Source organism: Microtus ochrogaster, chromosome 2, assembly GCF_000317375.1.
Source record: "Microtus ochrogaster isolate Prairie Vole_2 chromosome 2, MicOch1.0, whole genome shotgun sequence".
NCBI lineage: Eukaryota > Metazoa > Chordata > Mammalia > Rodentia > Cricetidae > Microtus > Microtus ochrogaster.
The window spans coordinates 15,255,790-15,265,420 of record NC_022010.1 but is presented as its reverse complement, the minus strand read 5'-3'; the positions used below and the strand labels follow the sequence as shown (position 1 = coordinate 15,265,420).

Genomic DNA, 9,631 nt, shown 5'->3' with positions numbered 1-9,631 from the left:
TTTTTTGCTTTTATTTCTTTGCTTCTAGGGTATTTTTGTTGAGTTCTTTTTTGTTTGTTTTTGTTTTTTAACTTGTTTGGTTTTGGTGGTGGTGGCTTGTTTTATTTTTTCTTTTTTTTCTTTCTTTTTTTCCATATTTCTTTTTAATTTATTTTACTTTGCTTTTAAACCAAAACCAAAAAAGCTGGTTTAAAGAAGCCACTGAGACACTTGTCCAGTCTCCGAATATGCCCATCTCAGGAAACGGTGAATGGCTAGAGCAGCCACTCTGAAGCTATAGAGCTTTACTGTGGACAGAGCTGAAAATGGAAAAATAGCGTTAGGACCTCTTGCCCATTTACCCATGCTGTCCTTCCTTGTCACCTGCTGTCACTGTTTCTCGGTCTGCTTTGTAGATGTTCTACTGTGCACAGACGCACACCTGCTTATACGAGCATGTGGCTAGGTCTGTCTGCAGGGAACATGTGTTCTTTGTTGTGAGTTTGGGTCACCTCGATTAATATATACTTTGCAAGTCCATCTACTTTCCTGTTCATGTTATGATTTCATTTATTTTGCAGCTGAGTGATACTCTACATTTTGTATACAACCACATTTTCATTATCTATTCATTTATTGGTGGACATCTAACTAGGTTCCATGTCCTTGCTATCATAAATAGAGTAGCAATAAACATGATGTATAAATATGTCTGGCAGGATAGGAATCTCCCCCCCCCCCCCAACAGGGTTTCTCCATACCTTTGGAGCCTGTCCTGAACTAGCTCTTGTAGATGAGGCTGACCTCGAACTCACAGAGATCCGCCTGTCTCTCTGCCTCCCAAGTGCTGGGATTAAAGGCGTGTGTCACCACCACATGACCAGAATCGGAGTCTTTGGGGTATATGACCAGGACTGGGATAGTTGAATCATATGGTAATTCTATTTTTAATTTTTTTGAGGAACCTCCAACCTGATTACCACAATGGGCATAATTGCACTCTCACTGGCAGTGAATCAGACTTCCCTCTGTCCTACAGTCTCTACAACCTTTGTTGCCAGATTTTTTGTTTGATTTTTTTTTTTTTGTTTTTCAAGACAGGATTTCTCTGTAGCTTTGGATCCTGTCCTGGAACTAGCTCTGTAGACCAGGCTGGCCTCACACTCACAGAGATGTGCCTGCCTCTGCCTCCTGAGTGCTGGGATTAAAGGTGTGTGCCACCCTTTAATCCTGTATTTTAATTTTTTGTTATTGGATATCAGCTTTGTTTCCCAGTCTGGTCTGTGATTCCCAGATTTTGGGACTGCGCACCTTTTTACCTGTTTGGTGTTTGTAGTCATCAAGATGGAATGCCTACTCTGCCCCCCACTGCCCTCCAGATCCCCCATTTGATTTCTGAGGCATTGTGTTTACTGTCCCAGAAGCCTCTTTCAAACTCTGAAGCTTTCTGACATGTTCTGAGATGTTCCACCAACAGTGTCATTTCTGTTGTTGCAGATACAGCACCCCAGAGCCTGCAAGTGGCTGGCCTGGGTTCCACTCACAGTTTCCAAGACCACAGTTACAATTCCCATCTGTATCCTCACCCTCTTGCCCTTCCTCTGCCAGATTATTCGCCTTGACCTCCTCTTAAGTGAATTGTTTTTAACACTGGCTGAAACATACGTCACCCCAGTTTTTACTTGATTCTGAGAAAAAGGAGCAGATGGGGAAAGGCAGACATGAGGAGAACATCAGTACTAAAATGTTAACAGCCCAAAGAAAAAGAACGTTGGCCCAGTTTTCAAGGAAGAGCCGTTTGTTGTATGGTTACAGATAACACATTGCACCGGAAGGCGCAGCCAACCTAGACTGGAGAAAACACTAAGATCTTCCTTGACTCCTCGAGGAAGAATGAGAGCCTAAGAAACTAAACAAGTGAGGGGTGACTTCTTCCTTTGCCAAAGGACTGGAACTGTTGGAGTAGATGTCTATGTTGTGAGTTATCTTAGCATTGATGAGATGAATTCTGGGGCAGGAGCACAGCTCCATGGTAAAGCTTGTGCATGGCGTTTCTGAGGCCTGGGGTTCAAGATCAGCTGCAGAAAAATTCTTTTCTGTTGTGCAAGTACCTCTAGATGTCTTTGTGAACCATGCTCTGCTCTAGGTCCCCTCTCCTGCTGTTTCCTCCCAGGTGCTCAGGAGAAGTTTCCTTTTCATGAGAGCAGAATGCAGAGAACACAGCTGGATCCTTCTGCGGAGGAACTAGCTAGGTTATAATGGGGTCGCCCAGGGCTGCAGCCTTAAGGCTGCTCTGCCTGCACCACCGGAGATCACGGCAGCCGAGGACAGGAAGTGTCTGTCGGTGGCCTGCTGCAGCCAGCTGCTGCTTATCAAACCCAGAAAGTCTGTCCTTTCAAAATGAAAAAGAGAAGAAAAGATTGCCAGAGAAATTGTTTAATGAGCTGTTTGTCACAGAGTGCTTCTGGCTTTCCTCAGTGTGGCCACTTAGAACAGCTCATGCTGTATTTAAACCACAGTTTCCATAAAAAGAAAGAAGGTTATCTGAACCCCAATGTTCCTAAATAATTTGAGTATTTCCCTTGAATCTCCAGTGCACGGGTTCAAATAAAATTATATTGGATGCTTTTTCCTTTTCAGGGCATTTTGTTAGAACGTGTTGGGGCTGGAGGGATGGCTCAGTGGTTAAGGAGTACTTTCTGCTGCTCCAGAGGACAGAGTTGAGGGCCCAGCACTCACATTGGCCTCACAACCACCTGTAGCTCCAGCTCCAAGGGATCTGATGCCCTCCTCTGACCTTTATGGGCCTCTGCACTCACGTGGCATAGAAGGATTTTTTTGTTTGTTTTTTGGGGTCTTTGTTTTGTTTTTAAAGGGAGATAGCCTGTGTCTCAGCCTATTTTTATGAGTGCATTGAGGTTTTTTTTTTTTTTTTTTTTTTTGGTTTTTCGAGACAGGGTTTCTCTGGTTTTGGAGCCTGTCCTGGAACTAGCTCTTGTAGACCAGGCTGGTCTCGAACTCACAGAGATCCGCCTGCCTCTGCCTCCCGAGTGCTGGGATTAAAGGCGTGCGCCACCACCGCCCAGCTTGCATTGAGGTCTTAAATGGTTACTAAGTAGCAGTGATGTGATAGTTTGCTATGGGTAATAAGAATTAAGATGGCCGACGGGGAGCCAAAAAAAAAAGAATTAAAATGGCAATCTTTTTTTTAATTGATTGAATTTATTTTTCTAATGAGCACATAGATTTTTTTCAGAGATAGTAAAACTAAAAGTAAACCACATTGGTTTCTAGAAATACTATTAAAGACTGTATTTCAGTAGCCCTATTTATTTTTTTAAGATTTTATTTTACCACGAGGGGTGCACCCACCCACTGAGACAGTGTATTATTATTAATTGTAATTTAAAAAAATATAAAGAAAAAAAAAGATTTTATTTTATACATGAGTGTTTTTGCCTGGTGACCTTTGAACCAGAAGAGGGCGCCAGATCCCCAGGAACTAACCCAGGTCCTCTGCCAGAGCAGCCAGCCCTCTTAATGCCCGAACCATCTCTCCAGCTAGCCCCAGCCTCATTTTCCTTTATCCAACTCCAGACCTTGTGATAATCACACTTGAAGACCTCTCCTTGCAGCTGTGGGTGGACCATGTCCCTTTGGTAATATCTCTGCCTTCCTTCTTGTTTCCTGCCTAGCAAAAGACACAGATATTGTGGATGAAGCCATCTATTACTTCAAGGCCAATGTCTTCTTCAAGAACTATGAAATTAAGGTAACTTCCAGAGCGGGGGTGCTTAGTTTTCAGATGGGGATAAATGTCTGCTTGAGCCAGGCAGTGGTGGTGCACACCTTTAAACCCAGCACTTGGGAGGCAGAGGCAGGCGGATCTCTGTGAGTTCAAGACCAGCCTGGTCTACAGAATGAGTTCCAGGACAGCCAGGGCTACACAAAGAAATCCTGTCTTGAAAACCCAGAAAAACCAAAAATCCATCAATCAATCAATCAATCTGCTTTGAAGTCAGGGCTGCTGTGAGAGTTGAATGAAATGACGGTGAGACTAGAATCTGAAAGCAAAGCTGAGTGGGAAAGGCTATGGGTTGTGTGGGTTTCTTTTTTCCTTTTTTTATTTTTATCTTTTTCCTTTTGAGATTATTTATTTTAGGCTAGGCATGGTTATACCCACCTTTACCCCCAGCACTTGGGAGGCAAGTAGATCTGTATGAATTAGAAGCCAGCCTGATCTATATAATAAGTTCCAAGACAGCCAGGACTCTGTAAAGAGACCCAGTCTCAAAAAAAGAGAGAGATTATTCATTTATCTGTGTGTGTGCACGCATGCACACACCACATATGTGCAGTGCCCGTATGGGCCGGAAGAGGAACTAGGAGTTGAGTCCCTTGTGATTGTAAGCTGCCATGTGTGTTCTGGGAGCAAACCTAGGCCCACTGAGAAAGCAGTTGCTCTTAACCTCTGAGCTTTCACCCCAGCCGTGTTAGCTTTTATTCTTTCCCCTTCAAAATCTTCGCTATTCTGCAGGCCAGATGCCCCAGTGCCTCTTTTTGCAAATAAAGTTTTTTTAGAACACAGCCATGTTCATTTGTTTCTGTATTGGCTATGGGCTGCTCTCATACTGAACAGTGGCTAACCAGCCACAGCAAAGACTGCATCAGCTCCAAAGCCTATAAAGCTTATTTATTATCCAGACTTGGACAGAGTTAGCCAAGCCCCAGTCTGGATGCATCGCTATTTACTTAGTATTGATTAAGCATCCAGGAAATGCCAGGCCCGTGTTTACAGATAACTAGTCAAAGTCTCATATGTTGCTTGTTTTCTTTGAAACAGGGCTTTACTATGTAGGGCTGGCTGGAACTTGTTATATAGGCCACACTGGTCTGGAACTTACACTGGTTCTCCTGCCTCTGCCTCCCATCACTGTTTTGTATGTGTGCAGGTGGACACTGAGAATAAATTGCTGTCTTACCAGCATTAGGAAGCTGAGGCAAGAGGACTGTTATGAGTTCCAGGCTGAAATTTTGTTTCAAAAAAATAAAAACAATGCCCTTCTTCCTTACTCTAAAAAGCAAACAGGCCTCAGATGCTCCAGAATCCTAAGCTACAAACTGGATTTTGGAGTGTTTCAGACTCAGGATGAAATCTATGCAGATATTCCCAAATGCAGACCATGCCAGCATCTGGAAGACTTCTGGCCCCAAACATTTCAGAGGGGCAGTCCTACTGCACTGCTGTGTTGTGGACCCAGCTGGGATGGGGGGGAGGGAACCATGAATGACCTGGCCCTTCCTTGGACCACTTCTCCCCTTCTCTCCCTGTGAGGAAGGTGGTCAATGAGAGAATAACAGTGCCTGGCTGTAAAGGGGACAGATGTACAAAACATCTCCTGAGCTACTGCGATGAGCCAGGCACAAAGAAGGGCAAGGAATGTTCTTGACAGTGTTGTAAACTGTGTGACTTCAAACTCGGCTTGCTCGACTCTGGGATATCAGGATCCAACAGGATATGGACACTATCCAGCACTGAGCCGCTTGTGCTGTGTTTGTGAGAGGTATGATAGGGACAAGCTGGATGTAGTTTTTGCCTGTGAGGAGCCAGAGGCTGAGGGATTGTCCAGGAATCAGAGACCCTGGCTCATCACAAAGTAGAACAGAGGGGACGTCTGACTGTGACTATAAAACTGGGCCTGGGCTACAGGCCACATGCAGTCAGTAGTCACTGTCTTTAGATTCTCCTGCTGGCAGGATGAGATGTCGGGCCTGTAGGGCTCTATAGGGCTCTCCCAGAACTGGTCATGTGAAATGACTTCTTCCACTGCCAAGGAAGGATGTGTCTGTTCTGAGACACTCAAGGGAAGAATGGTTTTTAAAAATAAGCCACCTTAGCTGGGCAGTGGTGGCACACACCTGTAAACACTTGAGAGGCAGAGGCAGGCAGACCTCTGTAAGTTCAAGGCCAGCCTGGTCTACAGAGCAAGTTCCAGGATAGCCAGAGAGAAACCTTGCCTTTTTTTTAATAAAAAAAAAAAAACAAAAAAAAAAAAACCCCACACTCTTATAATCACCCGCAACTGTTCGTTCTCCAACTTATACAGCATGAGGAAGGAGCTGTGGAGCAGGGCAGCACGCAGCTGGGCTTGGGGAGACCGAGTACCCTGTGGGTTGCCAGTGGATCATGAAGGCAGACGTGCTCTGAAGTGTCCATCTCATGTGGCCATTATGTTGTTTTCTTTTCCCTCGCAGAATGAAGCAGATAGAACACTGATCTACATCACACTCTACATCTCTGAGTGTCTAAAGAAACTTCAAAAGGTAACAAGGCTTGGCTCTTCACATAAGGACAGCAGACAGAGACAGGCTATCCCTCAAAACCACCCGGGTCTGCTAAGACCCGAGGAGAAGCCAAAGCTGTCTCTGCTGCGGTCTCTGAGCCCATAGGGGAACTGACATGAAGGAGGGCGGTGAGGTGTCAGGAGACAGTAGTCCCCTTCATCCTCTGAGGACAGTGGAGCATTTGCATCAGGCGTGGAGCGGGCAGCAGGACACAGCCATGTTAGCATCTCCCCCACTTAGAGGCTCACAGTCCTCGTGTATTTGAGAGAGCTGACTTTGAAATGTGTTCGAATTTATCACTACTTCAGAATTTAACTAGTAAGATCTTATTAGGGCCCAGTGTGGTGTCATACACCTTTAATCCCCGCACTCTGGAGGTAGAGGCAGGTGGATCTCTTTGAGTTCAAGGCCAGCCTGGTCTATATAACAAGTTCTTGGATAGGGCTATGTAGTAAGATTGTTTCAGAAAATTTAAAAAATATATACATATTAATGTATGCATTTAGGAAGAGAAATGTGTTCCTGCCTGGTAAGTTTGGTTTTCAGTGTTTTAGCTATTGTATCCCACTGTTTCTCTGTAGTTTCTCTTGGTTTTACTTCTTTGACACAGTGTTCTAAAGAGGGCTGCAGGTTCACTCGCTGCAGAAATGCACTCACGAAACATGGTACCCTCTTGGAAGCTGCTGGCACCAAGCAGCTGGAGTTTGGGAATTACTCTTTTTCTTATCAATGTGTCCTTCAATTTTAGTGCAATTCCAGGAGCCAAGGCGAGAAAGAAATGTACACGCTCGGAATCACAAACTTCCCCATTCCTGGAGAGCCTGGCTTCCCCCTCAATGCCATTTATGCCAAACCTGCGAATAAACAGGAGGATGGTGAGACAGGACTGTGCCTGTGAGGGTGTGTGTGTGCATGTGTGTGCGCATGTGTGTGAGCTCGTGCATATAGCCATCCCTCTGTCTTACTTTTGGTGTTGATGTGTGGTTTTTTGATTGTTTCTTGGATGTGGTCTCTCTGTAATCTAGGCTGGTCTTGAACTCATGGCCCTCTGCCTTGATTGGTGTTCATTTTTTGTATATGGTGTGGAGGCGAGCAAGTAGGTGTGGGTGTGAATACACTTGTGGGCATGTTCACTTGTGTGCGCGTGTGCGTGGAGGCCAGAGATTGATGTCAGGTCATTCTCCACATTGCATATTGAGGCAGGGTCTTTCACTGATCCTGGAGCTCACTGATCTAGCTAGTGTAGCTGGCCAACTTGCTTGAGGAATCCCCCGACTCCGCCTCCTAAGGGAAGGGAGTACAGGCCAGCTACCATGGCCACCTTACCTTTACATGGGTGCTGAAGATTCACACAGCAAGCTTCTTCTCCACTGAACCATCCCCCCAACCCAGTGACTGGTTCTCAGGTTGACAATGAGGCACTTAGCACACATGTGTTGCCTTACTTTCACAGAAGAGCTTGCTAGCAAGTGTCACATGCAGAGAGTTTTGGGCCAAAATGAATGTAGTTATAAGACCATCTGGAGCCGGGCGATGGTGGCGCACGCCTTTAATCCCAGCACTCGGGAGGCAGAGGCAGGCGGATCTCCATGAGTTCGAGACCAGCCTGGTCTACAGAGCTAGTTCCAGGACAGGCTCCAAAGCCACAGAGAAACCCTGTCTCGAAAAAAAAAAAACCGAAAAAAAAAAAAAAAGACTATTGGAGTCAGCAAGATGGCTCAGTCAGTAAAGGTGCTCACTGCCAACCCTGACAGTCTAGTTCGATTCCTGGGACCCACACCAAGAAAGGAGTGAACCATCTCCTGCACACGCACACACAGAATGATCTGAACCATTCTTTCTTTCTCTAAGCTGTTCGAATGGATACAGATACCTTACTAAGATCAGTGTCTGGCTGGACAGGCAGTGCGTCCAGCATATCTCCTCACATGCAGATTTCCCTGTTTCAGAAGTGATGCGTGCGTACCTACAGCAGCTGAGGCAGGAGACTGGACTGCGGCTCTGTGAAAAAGTTTTTGACCCTCAGAATGATAAACCCAGCAAGGTGAGCCTTTTACTCCACCAAAGCCTTCTGTCCCAAGAACACTCACTTCTGGCTGACCTGGAGGCTCGGCAGGGCAGGGCTCACTGCCCTACACTCACTACTGAATAGATTCCAGTTATGCACAGGGTTTGTGTATGGGGTGTGTAGCCATTGCATCCAGTCTGTGGGTGTTATGTAAAATGGCATGGTGTTTGTATATAGCATCTGTGCATCCTCTGTGGGCTTTGAACGCCCAGGTTACCCACACTCATGGCGTACCGAATTCCATGTAAATGATGACTCTTGTATTGTGTAGGGAACAGTCACAAGGAGCAGTTGGTGTGTATTCACTACTGGTAGGGGCCCCTGGGGAGGGTAGGGTTTGGGAAAATAGCACAAGCTGGGCTAGAACTGGCTACACAGCCAAGGGTGACCTTGAGCTCCCCCTACCTCAGCCTTGCTAGTTCTGCAGTATATGGGTACACTACTATGTGTGGCTCACCTCTCCCCCTTTTCTATCTATGGATGGATGTAAGCCTCACACCTATGGAGGGCAAGTAAGCACATTTACTTCTGTGGTCACCTTTGAATTTGATGGAAGATGCCAAGCTAGTTTAGATACAGTTGTGTGTCATAAGTTAACTGGAATTCTGGCCTGCCCTTGAGGTTGCATTGTGCCCTGACCCTGAGATCTCTCTTGTGCCTTTGACAGTGGTGGACTTGCTTTGTGAAGAGACAGTTCATGAACAAGAGTCTCTCAGGACCTGGGCAGTGAATGGATGGAGCCCGGGCAGCATCACATCAAGGTGTACACAGTTCTTTGTGTCTGTTCATGATGGATCATGAAGTGAGGAGCGATTGTGTCTTTGCCCGAAATGCTCTTGATCAAGAATTTGGGGGGTGGGTATCTGGTGATCTGGATTTTCGGCAATTTCAGGCTGGTACTTAATATGTAATAAATGTCATTGCTTATCTTAGACACTGAATTAAAACATTTTTGAGATAAAGCTTATACTGTACCTTTTATGGAAAGGGGTGTGGGTGGTATATTTGGGAGCAGGGGACTGGTGTTTATATTTATGATTCGGTTTGTCTTTTTTGAGGCAGCCTCACTGTGTAGTCCCAGGGTGGCCCGTAACTAACTATGCCTCCCACATGGGCCTTAAACCCCAAATCCTCCTGTAGGTGTCCTCCACTGTGCCAGGCCCCATCGTAGCATCAGATAACGGACAGTGTAATGGTTGTCAGTATATATGTAGTTTCATATATCTACATGCCACACCC

General features: G+C 45.7%; 1 protein-coding gene across 1 annotated transcript in view; it reads left to right on the top strand.

The window, feature by feature from the left end:
- Arpc3 (actin related protein 2/3 complex subunit 3) overlaps positions 1–9,354 on the top strand; it is a 16,704-nt gene extending 7,350 nt beyond the window's left edge. The window contains exons 3-7 of the mRNA XM_005344450.3: positions 3,675–3,751; positions 6,235–6,303; positions 7,073–7,199; positions 8,274–8,368; positions 9,060–9,354. Of these exons, the coding sequence (XP_005344507.1) occupies positions 3,675–3,751; positions 6,235–6,303; positions 7,073–7,199; positions 8,274–8,368; positions 9,060–9,122 (431 nt within the window). The 3' untranslated portion in view covers positions 9,123–9,354. The remainder of the gene's footprint in view (positions 1–3,674; positions 3,752–6,234; positions 6,304–7,072; positions 7,200–8,273; positions 8,369–9,059) is intronic.
- Positions 9,355–9,631: the final 277 nt, after the last annotated feature.